General features: G+C 45.5%; 1 protein-coding gene across 6 annotated transcripts in view; it reads left to right on the forward strand.

The window, feature by feature from the left end:
- RHPN2 (rhophilin Rho GTPase binding protein 2) overlaps window positions 1-17,887 on the forward strand; it is a 54,570-nt gene that overhangs the window by 27,199 nt on the left and 9,484 nt on the right. For 3 of the 6 annotated variants that reach the window (XM_023759874.1, XM_006095985.3, XM_023759876.1), the window contains 8 exons: window positions 619-694; window positions 7,633-7,710; window positions 8,061-8,185; window positions 9,686-9,852; window positions 11,865-12,052; window positions 12,453-12,609; window positions 14,556-14,675; window positions 16,109-16,303. In XM_023759874.1, coding sequence (XP_023615642.1) covers window positions 619-694; window positions 7,633-7,710; window positions 8,061-8,185; window positions 9,686-9,852; window positions 11,865-12,052; window positions 12,453-12,609; window positions 14,556-14,675; window positions 16,109-16,303 — 1,106 coding nt within the window. The remainder of the gene's footprint in view (window positions 1-618; window positions 695-7,632; window positions 7,711-8,060; window positions 8,186-9,685; window positions 9,853-11,864; window positions 12,053-12,452; window positions 12,610-14,555; window positions 14,676-16,108; window positions 16,304-17,887) is intronic. The other 3 variants (XM_023759875.1, XM_023759877.1, XM_023759878.1) reach the window with 1 other exon arrangement.

Consider the following 17,887-nt stretch of genomic DNA (forward strand, 5'->3'; position numbering starts at 1 on the left):
TCTCCTGTTACAGGTCAGGGAGCTAAATCCCTGTTTGCAGAACACAGCCTGAGCCAGGTTCACTTCCTGTTGGCCCTGCCCCTAAGAACTAGGCTCAGGGTGCACTCCCAGGGTAACCTATGGGGTAACCAAGTAGTCAGTTGCTGGGGGAGGAGGGGGAGGGGAAGTAGCTAGCCAGGGCCTGACCCTGGGCTGGGAGCTAGGAGCACTTAGTTGTCCGATGGGGCATCTGCCCTCAAGGCCTTCCTCATGCAGGTGATGAGACACCTAGAGAGATATACCCCAAGGAGGAGGCAACTGAGAGCCCAGGGATGAGGGCTGCAGGCGAGGTGGGACCCAGGCGCAGGTCCTGGCACATGGTAGGTTCTCAGCAAAGTTACTGGAGGAAGGGCTGAGATTGGAGGGATAAACTGATTGAGATGGTGGTAGGCCCTTGTGTGTTAGGCTGGGACCAGGACAGGGATGTGTCCAGAGTCGTCTTTATGGAAAATGAACTGGTGTTTGGGGTTGATGTGAGGAGGGGGTGGTGGGGACCTGAGCTGGGCTACTGGGGAGGCTGTAGGTACAGAGTGGCCAGTATAGGGATGTTCATAAACCAAGGTGCTGTGCTTCTTCTAGGGAGACGTTTACAATCCCGCTGATTCCACTTGGCCTGAAGGAAACCAAGGATGTTGACTTTTCAGTCGTTCTCAAGGTAAATCTCAAAGCAATGGGAGCTGGAATCACTGTTTTCTTAAACACCTGTGTCACTGAGCTGGATGCTGGTGTGTCACCGGCCCTGCCTGCTGGGTTCAGGTGGGAAGTGGGAGAAGTACTCTGATTGGAGTCTCTGATATAAAAATGTAGTATTCCCAGCAAGTGGCCTTAGGCTCAATGGGCCAAGCGTCCATTGGTTTCTGCAGGGTGAGCCCGAGCCCTGTTGCTGCACAGAGAACTTAGTGCAGTCTTCTGGTATTCTTTAGTCACTCTGAGGCCAAGTCAAAGAGTGTCTGTGGTGCCTTGTATGCATATATGCATAACCCATGGACACAGACAATAGGGTGCTGAAGACTTGGGGCAAGGAGTGGGGGCGCGCTAGAAGAGGTCAAGGGGGAAATTGGGGGACATATGTAATACTTTCAACAATAAAGATTTATTTTTTTTAAAAAAGAGGGTCTGTGGTGGACATGCTTTGGAATTAAAAAATTGTATCCTATTTTAGTATTTTTTTTTCTTAAATTTTGTAACTGATATAGGCCATATTTTTGGAAAAATAGCTACATATTTTCCCTAAACATTTTATTGTGAAAATTTCCAAACTTACAGGAAAGATGAAAGAATTTTACAGTGGACTCCTGTATATTCACTACCTAGATTCTATCATGAACATTTTATTATAGTTACTTTCTCACAGATTTATCCATCTCTGCATCCTTGTGTCTGTATACCAACTCATTTTTTAAAATATATTTTTTATCGATTTCAGAGAGGAAGGGTGAGGGAGAGAGATAGAAACATCAATGATGAGAAAGAATCACTGATTGGCCACCTCCTGCATGCCCCACACTGGGGACCGAGCCTGCAACCTGCTTATATGCCCCGATCCGAATTGAACCGTGACCTCCTGTTTCATAGATTAACGCTCAACCACTGAGCCACACTAACCAGGCTCATCTTATTGTTTGATGCATTTCAAAGTAAATCAAAGATGTTGGTTTTCACAATCCTTAAATACGTGAATAACTAGAGTTTATGGTTGTTGTTTTTCCCCCATCCAATTTCTGGAGATCTGGTCTCCTCCCCCTCACCCCTCTTTTTCTTTCTTTGTCCTTTCTTCTTTCTTTTTTTAAAAATAATTGCTTTATTGAGATATAAATTATATACCATACAATTCGCCTCTTACAATTGAACAGTATGTGACTTCCTTTTGACTGTGTGTGTCTCTGGCAGGCAGATGATACCTGTAGGCCCACCTGTGCCTGTCACCGAGCTGGATGCTGGTGTGTCACAGGCCCTGCCTGCTGGGTTAAAAGTGCCCTGATTGGAGGCAGCAGGAAATGCCTCGCCTGCAGGCTGGGGCCAGGAGAGCCTCCTGAAACCTGGAATGCCCTCCTGTTTCTCCTCTCCCAGCTCCATTAGTCTGAGTTTTAACAAATCCCCTCAGACTTCCAATTAGGAGGAGAAAGTGGAGATGGGGTGGAAGGTAGTGCCCGTCTCTGAGCTTTCCAGCACAGGCCTGGTATATAGGAATTAATCCCAGCATCATGAAAAAGTGCTTCAAAGAATTAAGTTTCTTTTCATAGTAATCCTTGTGACTCATTCTGGACTAATTTTAGTTTAGGAAAGAATAAAGTATCATATGGTATTTGGGGCACTATAGCATTTGTCCTTTTAAAAGCAATCAGATCCCGGTCTCCCGATCGAACTCCTGAGGGGACACTTTGCATATTAGCCTTTTATATATATAGATGTGACTTTAGTTTGGACTTTGATTTATGAAATATAATTAAAGACTAGTTGTTTTACCATATAAAAAAATAATAATAAAAGCAATTGGTTAATGCTTTGAAAGCTTCTGCACTTGACTTCCCTTCTGGAGCAGAGACTGTGACTCACTTGACATAAGCCCCTTCTCCCAGGGCCTTTTTGCCTGCAGCCTTGTTTAATCCTGGTGCAGGTCCCTGGGAGTGTGGGGTTCATTTTGGGTTTGAGAAGGACATTGGTGGTCTTGTAGGGCCCAGGATCACCAGAGATTGGATTATCTGGGTAGAAAACAATCTAGGAAACAGTTTTATGCCAGCCTTTCACTGGCTACTTGAACTTTTAGATGTGACACTGTCACAGGCCTGACACTCAGACTGTCTGTCTGTGGAAATGTCTTCAGTTGCTTTTGTAGGATAATTTTCTTAAGATTTAATTTGTTACTTGGTGCTAGAGCTGCAAGAGTGTAGGCATTTTAAAGGGAGAGTCTTGGAGAAACTTGGGAGTTTTATAGGCATCTGTAAGGATTCAAACATGTCACGTGCTGAATTCCACATTAAAGCCAGTGAAAAAAGTCACGTGCTGTGGCCAGCTACTATTCAGCTGAGGCTCCCAACCATGTCATTTAGCCTAAAAGGGACTCTACAAATGTCAGTTAGACAAAAATGAGAACGTTTGGGGACATTCTGTTTTCTCCCTTCCACATTTGTGCTTCAGAGTAACAGACAGGTGCTACAGAAATAGTTTGCCTGACTTCATTAGGGCAATTCAGATTGTTTTTAAATCTGTCATATGTGTCTGTGTGACGTTTAAAGGTTAGTAAAGCCTCACAATGTGATTTGGTTTTATTTTAAATAAATAGCCTTTAAAATGGTCTCATTAAAAAGCACCATCATGTCTGACCAGTGTGGCTCGCTTGACCTATGGTTGAGTGTTAACCTATGAACCAGGAGGTCATGGTTCCATTCCCGGTCAGGGCACATGCCCAGATTTCAGGCAGATCCCCATTAGGGGGCATGCAGGACACAGCCAGTCAATGATTTTCTCTCATCATTGATGTTTCTATCTCTCCCTTCCTCTCTGAAATCAATAAAAATAATTCTTTATAAAGCACCATCAAACTACATTCTCTTACCTGACAATTCAAGTTGTTGTTTTTGCTTTTAAATAGAACTTTATTTATTTTTCTAATTAAAAACACTATTCCAAAACGTTCAGAAAATACCAAGACATGTGGAGATCCCTCAAAACCCACTACCTCTCCCCAATAACTTGCTCAGCATTTAATCTTTGGACACCTGGGCTCTTCCTCTGATCAGGGGCCTCCCTCCCGAGGACGTGAGACTCCTCCCTTCCATGAGGGCTTAGTGTGGTGTCTCCTTGTCCTAAACAGGGTAGCTATTAATTTCCTTCTTTAGGCAGCTTCCATCAGCAGTTCTCTGTTAGCTTCTTTGCACACTTCGCTGAATATTCCCATTGGATAAATTTCTGGATGTGAATCTGGTAGGTCAAAGATACATATTCTATTATGTGACTTCCCACCAGAAATGGTCCTGCTTACATTCCTTACAGTGTGGAACTGCTTGTCTTCCTACACCTTTGGCTACCCTCGGTATCATTCATCATTTTGATTTTTAAAAAACTATCTTTTTGATTTTTGTGAAATCAAGGCAAAAGTGATACCTTATTATAGTTTGCAATTCTTTGATCAGAAATAGAGTTGAATACCTTTTTGTGTATGTTTATGTGCCCCTTGCATTTCTCTTTTTCAAAATGACTTTTATTGTCCTTTGCTTGCCATAGTGTTGCTCTTATTACATAAAACAGTTTTGTTTTTAACATGTGCAAGATAGTAATTCTTGGTGTTATATATTGCTAATATTTCAGTACATTCTTTCCTTTAACTTTTGTTATATAAGCAATAACCAGTTTAAAAAAACACTGTATTTTTCTTCATACAGGTTTTATATTGTTAAAGTTATCAGTTCTTCTCTTTGCAATCTGCCTTGCTGACATCTCTAGAAAGACATTCTCTCTATGCCAAGATGTCAGAAATATTTTGCTATTGTTTCTCTTACTGCTTTAAAATTTTTTAACATCAAATCTTTAATCTGTCTGGAATTTGTTTTGGTGAAAATGTGTGGTGTAAGGCTTTAACTTTTTATTTTCACCAAACAGGCAGCCAGTTTCCATGCACTATGTATAAAGACTCCATCTGTGGTGCTGGGTGATGTCTGTTTTCCTCCTTCCCTCCATCCCCCACCACCCTACCCTCTTCCATCCTGCTCTGTGCCAGGGAGACAGCAACTAGCTCAGGGGTGGGCAAACTTTTTGACTCGAGGGCCACAATGGGTTCTTAAACTGGACCGGAGGGCTGGAACAAAAGCATGGATGGAGTGTTTGTGTGAACTAATATAAATTCAAAGTAAACATCATTACATAAAAGGGTACGGTCTTTTTTTTTTTTAGTTTTATTCATTTCAAACAGGCCGGATCCGGCCCGCGGGCCGTAGTTTGCCCACGGCTGGACTAGCTCCTACTCTATGGTTTTTTTTTTATTGGGTATGGCCAAGTGGGAGGGGCACCAGCAGGAGATGAGAGGATGGGAAGAGAGGGAAGTTGGCATTTATTCCCAGCTCCCTCAACTGGCTTCCTTTGTTGTTGTTATTGTTGTTAATCCTCACCCAAGGATATTTTTTCCATTGACTTTTAGAGAGAGTGGAAGGGAGAGAGGGAGGGGGAGGAAAAGAGAGAGTGTGAGAGACACATCAATTGATTGCCTCTTGAACACACCCTGACCCTGGGGATCAAATCTGCAACCCAGGTACGTGTCCTTGACTGGGAGTCGAACCTGTGACCCTTTGGTGAGAGGGCCAACGCTCTGATCACCAACCCTCGCCGGCCAGGGCTCAACTGGCTTCCGTTTGCATTCCCATAGGGAAGGTCATGGTGGCCATTCAGAACCCACCTCAGGTAGCCACCTCTCCGGGTTTCCAAAGCTCCTTCTCCCCCTTGGCCCTTTAGCTCTGGGGTTCTAATGGCCCTGGAGCTCCCACACCATCCATACCACTGTAACAGCTCTTTCCTTAAACTCACAGCCATCACACCATTTGTGTGTGCCACCTCCTTCCTCCCTGAATCTGTTGGATGCTTCAGCCTTCTCCACTTCCTGCAATTCTTGCTTTAGTTATATACCTGATTCTCGAATTCGCTTCAGCCTGTTTCAGATCCATATCTGGTTTCATTGATCATTTCTCACTGTTTAACCCCTGTATGTTTCAACACTTTGTAAAGAGAGCCAGCCTCCGTTATTACTATGCTTTTCAAAACGTTCTTAGCGCCGAAACCGGTTTGGCTCAGTGGATGGAGCGTCGGCCTGCGGACTGAAGGGTCCCGGGTTCGATTCCGGTCAGGGGCATGTGCCTTGGTTGCGGGCACATCCACAGTGGGAGATGTGCAGGAGGCAGCTGATCGATGTTTCTCTCTCATCGATGTTTCTAACTCTCTATCTCTCTCCCTTCCTCTCTGTAGAAAGTCAATAAAATATATTTTAAAAAAACAAAAAAACGTTCTTAGCTTTTCTTCCATGTTTTTACTTTCATACTTTGTCAAGTTTTGCAAAAACAGTATTTTTGGGTTTTAATTGAAATTCATTAGAATCAGAGTCAAATCTAATTTGGACAAAAATGTACCTTACAGTGTTGCACATTTTCATCCATGAATATATTTCTAATTGTTGCTATCAACAAACAGCAAGTTTATGGGGGCAGAAACAACATCTATCTTATTTAAATGATTTTATGAATTAGCCCAACCATCGTGGCTTGATGATTGAACATTGATCTATGAACCAGGAGGCCACGGTTCGATTCTTGGTCAGGGCGCATACCCGGGTTGCAGACTCAATCCTCAGTGTGGGGCATGCAGGAGGCAGCCAATCAATGATTCTCATCATTGATGTTTCTATCTCTCTCTCCCTCTTCCTTCCTCTCTGAAATCAATAAAAAATTATTTAAAAAAAATGACTTTATGAATTAAATGAAAGACGGACATAACTAATGTCCTTCACTAAAGTTTAATAGTTATCTGCTTAATTACATTATTATTGTAGAAAGTGTGTAAAGAGAATCCTCATAGACACTTGGGAAACATGATTGCACAATCTCTCCCCACCTTTCTTGCAGCCAAGGAGAGCCAGTGCTCACAGAGGATGTTTGCAAGAATGTGTTCTCCACCCCCCTTTACTGCTCTTGTTTTTTCCCCTGTAATACTTGCCATCTTCTAATATACCATGTGATTTACATATTTGTTGTGCCTGTTACTTATTGTCTGTGCTCCTGAGAGAATATAAGCTCCACTGGGCAGGATCTTTGTTTTGTTCACTGGTGTAGCCCAGGCACTGTGACCAGGCCTGGCGCAGGCCCATGCTCATCAGTAGTGCCCTGTGACTGAGTGAGCTCACACAGTGCTTGTCAAGCACTGGGCAGTGGGCCCAGTAGGAAGTCTCGCTGGGGGGCTTCATTTGTGGACGTGCCAGAGCTGCTGTCACTAAGGTTCACATCGCAGGCCCTGAGGGTAGCATCCCCAGATACAAGTTTCCTTTTCCAGGAAGACCCTGGGAGCCCAGAGGATGCAGGTCTGAGCTCCTGAATATCTGCGACGTTTACCAGCATCATTTAATGTACAGGTCACTTACCTGTGTTGCAAAGACATTTTTAGAAATAATAATTTCAGCTTTCCTTTTTATTGTTGTAAAGCAAAATTTTAAAATACACATAAATACAATTAAGAAAATAAACCCTACCACTCAGAAAATCATGGTAGTGTACAAGCTCCCATAGGTTTTTTTGTATTCTACATGTATTTTTTAAAATATATTTTTATTGATTTCAGAGAGGAAGGGAGAGGGAGAGAGAGAGAGAAACATCAATGATGAGAAAGAATCATTGATTGGCTGCCTCCTACACGGTCCCCACTGGGGATCGAGCCTGCAACCCGGGCATGTGCCCTTGACCAGCATCAAACCCAGGATCCTTCAGTCTGCAGGCAGCACTCTGTCCACTGAGCCAAACCAGCTAGAGCTTCATGTATTTTTCAAGTGAGCACATTAGATGTTACTCTTTTACCTCTTTATGGTTTTGAATCACACCTTATCTCCATTTTATCTTACAGGATTTTATTCTGGAACACTACAGTGAAGATAGCTACCTATATGAAGATGAAATAGCAGATCTTATGGATCTGAGACAAGTACGTTTCTGTATGCAGCAGGGAGGGGAGGGTGGCTGCTGGAGCTTGTTGAGTCTTCAGGATATTCTCCCTATTGCATTTGAAATCTTATAGAATTGCAGATGGTTGGAGGTGATCGGGAAGGGCTGTTAGAATCATCTGTCTACTTGTCACATAGGCCACAGAAGGGAAGAGGCCTGCCCACTGGCATGGCTGGGGCTGGATTCTGGCACTCCTGAGTTCATCCCAGCCCTCCCACCCCTCCTAGAGTTCATGATACCAATAGCAGGGCCAAGCTCCACAGAAACAGCGTGTGTGAGCGCCTTCCAGCCTGTGTGTTCACCTCACCCCCACGGTGCCGTTCCTTCCAGGCTTGTAGGACACCCAGCCGGGATGAGGCCGGTGTTGAGCTGCTGATGAGTTATTTCCTCCAGTTGGGCTTTGTTGAGAGCCGATTCTTCCCGCCCACCCGACAGATGGGGATCTTGTTTACATGGTAGGTGCCTGGGGCTGGGGCTGGGGCTGCCCCACTCAGTCCCTGCTTGGAGCCTGGGCACACAGAGGCTCCTGTGCACTGTGGGCCCCTCTCTGTAACTGTCCCCTTTATACAGGACGCGTAGATAAACTGGTGTTTATTTGCGAAGGGGACCGGAGGGGAGAAGGCTGCAACAGAGTTTGCCTTTTGCTTCTCAGAACAATGAGCCGAGGAGAAGAGGCATTTTTTCGTGCTCATTTTCTCCTGGGGAAACACTGGGGCTCGGAGGTGGAACTAACAAGAAGCAAGATTCTTGTCCCAGATGAGGTGGGGGCTGGGAATCAGGTTTTGTCCCAATGACAGGGGTGCAAACAGAAATAGATCAAATAGAAAACAAAGCTGAATATTTAAGATTATTGTGGCTGAAATACTTTACAGCTGCTGTGCCTGTTCTGAGTGGGGGTGAGAGGAGACTAAGTCCAGGCAGTGAGGGTTAAATTATCCCACAGCAGGCCCACGGATGCCTGCCCTGGGAAGGAAAGGCAGGGGGCTGTGTAAAGATGCTGTTAGCTGCCTGCTCCGGCGAAGGTGCTAAAGGTGGTTTCGCCTCAGTCTTGAATTAAGGAGAAACTCCCTGTCTGCTTGCTGGTTGATGTGTGAACTTTAAAACAAATCCTAAATCTTTTAGACTTTAGCAAGAAGTATGAGGGGTTTGTAATTGCTGTATTTCATTTAGGAGAAGCCTTATCTTTTTAAAATATGTATTTTAGAACAGTTTTGGGGTCACAGCAAAATTGAAGGGAAGGTACAGAGATTTCCCATATACCTCCTGCCCCCACACAACACACCCTCCCCCAACATCAACATTCCCCCCCAGAGCAGTACGTTGACTTACTGCAGTTGGCACAGTGTCACCCAGAGTCCAGAGCTGACATTAGGGTTCACTCTTGGGGCTGTACATTCTATATGGATTTGGATAAATGTATAATGAGAAGTATCTACTATTACAGTATGCAGAGTCCTTTTACTGCCCTAAAAAGTTTTTGTGCTCCACCTATTCGTCCCTCCCCCTTCTCCCCTCTGAAACTCTGGCAACCACTGATTCCTTCTCTGTCTCCATTGTTTTGCCTTTTCTAGAATGTCATATAGTTGGAGTCATACAGTATGTAGCCTTTTCTGATTGGCTTCTTTCACTTAGCAATATGCATTTAAAGTTCCTGCATGTCTTTCATGGCTGGATAGCTTTTTTCTTTTAGTGCTGAATAATATTCCACTGTATGGATGTACCACAGCTTGTTTATCCATTCACCTATTGAAGGGCATCTTGGTTGTGAAACCTTATTTCTGTGTGCTATTGTGCGTCTTCAGTATGATCAGGCCCATCATCTTGTTTGGAAATGAAGGCCTCATTGCATGTGCATTTTTGAATTTATTCAAGAAATAAGTTTTGTCCATTTTTTACCCCCAAATGGCATTAACTAGCCAAGTAAACTATTCTCACAACACATTTCTTTTAAATAGGTATGACTCCCTGACCGGGGTTCCAGTCAGCCAACAGAACTTGTTACTGGAGAAAGCCAGCATTCTGTTTAACACTGGAGCCCTCTACACACAGATTGGGACCCGGTGTAATCGGCAGACGCAAGCTGGGCTGGAGGGTGCAATGGATGCGTTTCAGAAAGCCGCAGGTGCGTCTCCGAGAGGGCTGCTGGGTACCCCAACTGAAGTGGGTCTGTGGGTCCTTCCCAGGTCTCACGGGCCTGAAAGGGCCAGGCCAGTTTCCAGCACTGCTGTAATTTCCCACCAAGGGAGTTACTTAATGTTTTACACCCTGTTGGCTCCGTCTGGGTCTGGGTTATGGCTCATGTGCACAGGGAATCCTATGGTTAACAATTAATCCTTTCCAAATGAGTAGCCCTAAGGATGGCAGTGAATGAAGTGTTCCTATGAACACTGTACTGAAGAACAGAGTAAGTTTTTCCGAGTAGTGAAAACATAGGCTTTTAAAAAAAATCATGTGTGCCTCATTGGTGCCTATTACTACTTATGCCTTTATATTTTGCCGATTCTATGAAGCCTGCCCACCTAAGGTTGCTCTTCTTGGCCCTTTGTCAAGTGTCACTTATTACCAACCTGTGGAGGACCAGGGTCAGGGGCCTGGTGCAGTGAGTGGGCTCAAGGTGGTGTCCAGGAGTCCCCTCTAGCAGGGCCTGTGTCGCATACTCTGGAACCCAGAGGAGAGCAGACAGCCTGCCGCAGTTGCCATCTTTCTGTAGAGCGGTCTGTGCTTTGTGGTAAAACCAGAGGAACCAGTCCGATGGGATTCATAGTAGAGATTTTATTTTAGCTCCAGGTTGATGTCTGTTTATGTTGTGACAGTTAATTTTCTAAAGCATAAAAAACGTAAGCCGAGGGCTACAGCTTGAAATTTTCCATTGGAATGGGCTGAGCTGATACTGCCTGTTTCCTGGGCAAAAGCCCTGAATTTCTGAATGACCGAGGTGTTAAGTGTGAGTGTCCCCCTGAGAGCCCCTCAGTCATTCCTGCCCTCTGCTTTGCCTTCCCCTAATGCCTGGTCAGGTTCAGACGTTCTCACAATCATCCCAGGAGACACAGGAATGGACAGGAGCCAGGCTGATCCTTTCTTTTTTTTTTTTTTTTCTTTTAAATATATTTTATTGATTTTTTTTAACAGAGAGGAAGGGAGAGGGATAGAGAGTTAGAAACATCGGTGAGAGAGAAACATCGATCAGCTGCCTCCTGCACACTCCCCACTGGGGATGTGGCCGCAACCGAGGTACATGCCCTTGACCAGAATCGAACCTGGGACCCTTCAGTCCACAGGCCGACGCTCTCTCCACTGAGCCAAACTGGTTAGGGCTGGTTTCCTTTCTTAATACAGATGTAAATGTTTTGGAAGAAAGTACTATTTTTTTTTTTTTTTTGTAGAGAATTTTTATGAGTTTATTTGAGCCAAACTGATGACATTGCCAGGAAGCAGATCTCAGATGCTCCCCTATCACTTTGTAAACTGTGGTAAAAGATACATAACAAAATTACCATTTTAACAATTTTTTAGAGTATAGTTCATTAGCATTAAGTACTTTCACATTGCTGTACAACTATCTATCTCCAGGGATTTTCATCATCCCAACTGAAACTCTGTTCCTATTAAACAGTAACTCTCCATTCCCTCTCCCTTCCAATCCCTGGCAAACATCATTCTACTTTTGTCTGTATGAATTCCAGTCTATTCCACACAACTCATCTCTGGAATCATACAATATGTGTTTTTATGATTATTTCACTTAGCATAATGTCTTCTTCCATATTGTAGCCTGTGTCAGAATTTCCTTCCTTTCTAAGGCTGAAAAATATTCCCTTGCATGTTTATGCCACATTTTGTTTATCCATTAATCCACCAATGGACATTTAAGTAGTTTCTGCCTTTTGGCTATTGTAAATAATGCTGCCATAAATGTTGTTGCACAACTACCAGTTTAGGTCCCTGCTTTCAATTCTTTGGTGTGTTTCCCTAGGAGTGGAATTGCTGGATCTTATGGTGATTAAAAATCAGATTTTTTAAGATGCTTCAGGATGCCACTTTTATATTTTTGCTTCTGTCATTCTCTATATTTCTGAGCAGCATGGTGAAATAAATATGATCCCCAACTAATGTGCAAAAAATTTCCAATTGTAGGGGTTTTAAACTACCTGAAAGAGACATTTACTCACACGCCGAGTTATGACATGAGTCCCGCCATGCTCAGTGTGCTGGTCAAAATGATGCTTGCACAGGCCCAAGAAACCGTGTTTGAGAAAATCTGCCTTCCTGGGATCCAGAATGAGTTCTTCATGCTGGTGAAGGTGGCTCAGGAGGCTGCCAAGGTAAGCCTTCCTGGTTCTTGTGACTTGGAGAGTGGGCAGGATGCGTTGGTGCGGGCTCAGTGGAAGTAGTGGGCTTCCCATGGCAGCTTGCCTATGACTGGGCAGCGTGCCCACCCTGGCCACAGTGCTGGCTTGCATTTTCTTGGCAAGTACTGGTGTTTCAGATATGGATCACTGATTCCATCTGCAGCTTGGCCTAAAAACCAGCTTAATGACAGTTGCCTGATCTCCCTGTTAACTCTGACACTGACAGCATGAAGCATCCTTGGAGTCACTCCCAGATTCTGGAGCGGTCTCTGGCAGGGGCTGCTGCGTAGAAGAAAGGGCTCTTTTTCTTCAGCCCGGGTACATGAGGGCTCCTGTGCCAGGCTCCCCCTTCCCAACATCGCTTCTGTTGCAGGTGGGAGAGGTCTATCAGCAGCTGCACGCGGCCATGAGCCAGGCACCAGTGAAGGAGAACATCCCCTACTCCTGGGCCAGCGTGGCCTGTGTGAAGGCCCACCACTATGGAGCCCTGGCCCACTACTTTGTAGCCACTCTCCTCATCGACCACCAGCGTAAGACTTGGGGGTCTGGGGGCTCTGGGCTTCAATCAGGGTTGTGTTTTTCCTGCTTCCAGGAGATTATGAGCTGAATAGGGGCTGTCTGTGTGCCCTGGAGAAGCTCACTGCTTAGGGACTGAGGGTGGGAAGTACATGTTGGTCCAAATAGCTGTCACATAGGCCAGGGTGCGATTAGGCATTACATGTTTCCGCTGTGGGAGGAAAGGGGGAAGTGTTAATTCTGCCTGGGATGGAGCCGACGATGTTATGGAGAGCTAGAACAGGGTGAGGACCAGGTTCACGGAATAGGAGGCATTTGTCTGAGGCACAAAATCTAAGGGAATGCCCCAAAACTCAATAATCAAGATAAAATTTAAATGTGACATTTTAAATGAATCAAAATTAATGCAAAAAAATCCATGGTGATAAATTTCTTAAAATTGATGTTAGAGAAAGAGAGAAAGGAAGAGGGAGGGAGGGAGAGAGAGAGAGAGAAACGTCGATTGGTTGCCTCCCATATGCATCCTGACTGGGAAAAGACCCTGCAACTTAGTATGTGCCCTGACCAGGAATCAAACCCACAAACTTTTAGGGTACTGGGCACTGCTCCAACTGAGCCACACCAGCCAGCCAGAGGTGATCAGAATTTTAAATAAAGATGGGGTGCCCTGGCTGGTGTGTCCCAGTCAGGGCATGTACCAGATTGCAGGTTTGATTCCTGATCAGGTGCATACAGGAGGCAGCTGATCGGTGCTGATCAGTGTCTGTCTGTCTCTGTCTGTCTCTGTCTGTCTCTGTCTCTCTCTCTCTACCTTCCTATCTCTCCAAAAGAAAGTATAAATAAACAAACAAATAAATACGGGGATTGGTAACAATGCTATGCTGAGCCACATCAGAGCCTGAAGCAAAAAGAAATTTTGATTTTTGTTTACGTGGATTTTTTGCATTGATTTTGATATTTAGAAACTTGTATTAAACAATTATATACTTGTTGAGATTTTGGCACCCCCTTCAATTTTCAGCTGGAGGCGAGTGCGTCATTCTCCTCACCCTGGTTTTGGCTCTGATCTCAGGCCGGTGGGAATGTTGTAATTAGTACTAATCCAGGCAGCCCCCAGCATAATGAAGAGAGTAGCCTCTGGGGCCAGACTCCCTGGGTTCATATCTTAGCTCTGCCATTTATTAGCTGTGTGATCTTGGGCAAGTTACTTAGCTGCTCTGTGCCTCAGTTTTCTCATCTTTAAAATGAGGATGTGAAGGGGACCTATCTCACAGGGCTGTTGTGAAAACAGTGCCCATGTGTAAAGCTAAATAGTGCCTTGTATGTAGGTGGCTCCCTAAATGTGTTAGCTGCTACTTACTGCTAATATCAGTATGTAGTCTGCTAGGCAGGTGAGCCATGTAAACCAGCGCAAATACAGTGCTTCAGTAGTTGCAGCAGGGACCACCAGTGAGGCAGCAGTTGGACTTCTTGGTGCAGTCACGGACAGTTTTTCATTTGAGATGGACTTTGAGCTCTTAGGACTTTTTCAGCTGATCAAGGAAGGAAAGGACAGCTAGAGCAGCTGCCTGAGCTCTGAGATGGAGGCCAAAAGTGTTGAGCAGAGTGGTGAGTGGTTTGGTGAGGTTAGAGGGGGACATGTGCCAGGGACAGTGCAGGCACAGAGGCCACCAGAGGTTTGAGGCGGGGCTGTGATAGGAGGTTCCTCGAAGTGGGTGGGTTGGAGGGGTTGAGGGTGGGACCTCAACACCAAATTATGAGCCCTACATGTGCAAAGACTTGTGGAGTTTATCCAAGGGCAGAAAGGAGACCTATTATCCCAAGTGCCTTGTAAAACTGGGGAAGAAAGGAAGCTGAAGATGTGGTCGGAAGAGAAATCTCTAAGTGGGTCTGTGGCGCCGTCTCCGGAGCCCTCAGCCATGTCCACGAGAAGGGACTCATCCTGTGGCTCTTGTTACAGTGAAGCCGGGTACAGATGAAGACCACCAGGAGAAGTGCCTGTCCCAGCTCTATGACCACATGCCGGAGGGGCTGACGCCCTTGGCCACGCTGAAAAACTCGAACCAGCGCCGACAGCTGGGTGTGTATTGGCTCTCCCGCTCCCTCCCTCCTTGTGTCCCATTTGTTGCCCAGCTGGTCCTGCTCACAAACAGCCCCAGTCATGCCCCCAGGGCAAGGCTTGGAGAGCAGAGGTCCAGAGTCATTGTGGCCATTCTGGATTCTGAAACCATGAGGCGTAGTCCTCTCATCTCTGCGGGCTTCCAGAGCTATGTTCTCGTGGGTTCCGCGAGGGCCCGGGCCTCCCCAGTGGAGAGCTTTGACAGTCTTTCATCACCCCTCATGTGGAAGGACACAGTAGTTCATTTTCTCAGGTCACACCTGAGAACTGGTAATGAATTGTCCTGGCTTGATCTCTGCCAAGTCTCACTACCACCACCCCACCCCCCCCACCCACCCTGCCACATAGTTTCCCCATCTCAGTGATGGCAACTGCATCCTTCTAGGTGTGCAGGCCAGAAACCTGGGCTCACTCTGTGCTCTGTCTCCCCACAACTGATTAGCAAATCCCATTGACTCTACCTAGAAAGCGAGCCGCTTCTCACCCTACCACCCTGATCCAAGCCACACGATGCAGACTTGCTAAACCTCACACAATCCTATGAGAGAGATACGGCATGATCTCCATTTTTCAGTTGAGGAAATAGTCCCAGAGAGGTTACACAGCTTGCCCAGCTTTTTGTAGTGGCCTCATAGCTGGTCTTCCTGCTTTTCTCTTTGCTCCTTCATAGTCCTTTCACATGGTCAAATCACATCAGTTCTCTGCTTACACCCTGATGGGCTCCCATCTTACCCACAATAGGAGCTTAAGTCCTCACCCTGCATGGTTGGACTTGGTCCAGCCCCTGCTCCTCTCTGCCCTCCTTTCCTACCCTTCCCTGCCTCACCCCCAAACACCTTATCCTTGAACACATAGGCATGGTCCTGCCCCAGGGCCTTTGCACTTGCTGTTTCTTCCTTCAGGAATGCTCTTCTGTTAGATATCATCATGGCTGCTTCCTTACTTCCTTCAGGGCTTTATTCAAAAGTTATCTTCAAAAAGGTCTTTCCTGATCACCCGTCATAGCAGAGCAACTTTCCATTCCCAGTCTTCTCTTGCCACATCTGCCTACCCAGTTTCACATTTCTCCATAACCTGATTGCCACACATTCCATTACATACTGCTTTGTTTGTTAATTATCTGTCTTCAGCCATGAGCATGTAAGCTCCATGAATGCATTGCTTTATCTCTACTGCCTAGAACATTCAGTAAATATATGGTGAATGGATGTTTTATGTACATAAATGAACATATTGCACATGTACTTCAGAGAGACTTAAGCCATCTGGGCAGATTCTTCAGAAAAGAGAATGCCCACCTTTCTGGGCTGATCCTTGGGCACTTTGGCTTTCCTTGAGGTACTCATACTGCAATTTAGGACACATGTCACGTGGTGCTGCTTTCCTGTTGGCAGGCAAATCCCATCTGCGCAAAGCCATTGCCCATCACGAAGAGTCTGTGAGGGGAGTGAGCCTATGCAAGAAGCTCCGCAACATCGAGCTGCTGCAGGAGGTGCTGTCCGTGGCACACCAGCGATCCCAGCTCAAATACACTCAGCACCAGGAGGACGATGACCTGCTGAACTTGATCGATGTTCCTGACATTATCTGTGAGTGATCTGGGTGCCTGTGCCAGGTACCGAGTGTGCCCTGTGTGAGGCAGTGGCACTTGGGGCACACTGCTTTTTTTAACTCATTCTGAGGAGCTGGGCAAACCCTCGTAATGTGCTGGGCACTGCGAGGGGCAAAGTGCTGCTCTTGCTCATCTCCTGTGCCTGAATCCAGGGGTTTCTTTATAGGCTTGGCCTTGACAACCCCTTAGTGACTTCTGACTTCCCTCCTGCCCCTTGATGCTCCTCTCTTGGTGTCAGGGTGCCCTGTCACCTTGTCCATTCCCATTTCCCTCTCCACCCCCTTTGCTGACTTTTCCTCCTCTAGATTCCTTTCCTTAAAGCCTCCCAACCTCCTTGGGGTTCCAGTCATCACCTCCACTCAGGAGACTCCCTTTCATGTTGACATTTTTGCTACACTCCACACCCACCCACATTCCATCTTGTATAACTTTGATAGTATCTGCCTTTTACAACTCGGGCTTCCTGGTTTGAAAGCCAATGCATCCTTATTCTCCCTTCTAGGCTTGCTCCTTCCCCCGTTTACTCCATCTTTTATTAGCACCAACATGTATTTTTCTTCAAAGACAAAGTTATTTTTATTATGAAATGGCACCTAAAACTTTCACTGATATAGTGGAACCAGGGGACACAGGAAGAGTTCTTCAAAACCTAGTTTATTGAGCCCTAGCCGGTTTGGCTCAGTGGATAGAGCGTCAGCCTGCAGACTGAAGGGTCCCGGGTTCAATTCCGGTCAAGGGCACATTCCCAAGTTGTGGGCTCGGTCCCCAGTAGGGGGCGTGCAGGAGGCAGCTGATCAATGATTCTCTGTCATCATTGATGTTTCTATCTCTCCATTCCTCTCTGAAATAAATAAATAAAAATATTAAAAAATAAAATCAATAAAAATATTTTTAAAAAACCTAGTTCATCAAGTGTGTGAGTGAGTGACTGTGTGTGTGTGTGTGTGTGAAAAACACTTAAGATTACCCTCTTAGCAAATTTCAAGTATACAGTATGGTATTGTTAAATATAGTCACCATGCCGTATGTTAGATCTCTAGAGCTTACTCATCTTGTATAACTGAGACTTTGTACCTTTGACCAACATCTCCTCATTTCCCCTACCTCTACCTCTGGCATCTAGCATTCTGCTCTCTGCTTTGATGAGTTGGACTATTTTATTATTGTCTTTTTAATTATGATTTTTTTTTTAAATCCTCACCTGAGGATATTTTTTCCATCGATTTTCAGACAGAGTGGAAGGGGGAGGGGAGAGAGAAAGAGAGAAATATCGATGTGAGAGAGGCACATCAATTGGTTGCCTCTTGCACGCGCCCCGACCAAGGCTGGGGATCGAACCCGCAACCCTTTGGCCCCTGGGCCAATGCTCTAACCACTGAGAAAAACTGGCCAGGGTGAGTTGGACTATTTTAAATTCCACATATAAATGAGATGGTGCACCATGAGCATTTTCTAAGGATCTCTAAAGTGTTGAGCACTGTCCTGTTTTCAAGAATATGGAGGTGAACTGGACACTTGTTGCTGCCCTTGGAAAGGTGTCAGTATTTCTGCCGTGGAGGCC

Source organism: Myotis lucifugus, unplaced genomic scaffold, assembly GCF_000147115.1.
Source record: "Myotis lucifugus unplaced genomic scaffold, Myoluc2.0 scaffold_164, whole genome shotgun sequence".
NCBI classification, from domain to species: Eukaryota; Metazoa; Chordata; class Mammalia; order Chiroptera; family Vespertilionidae; genus Myotis; species Myotis lucifugus.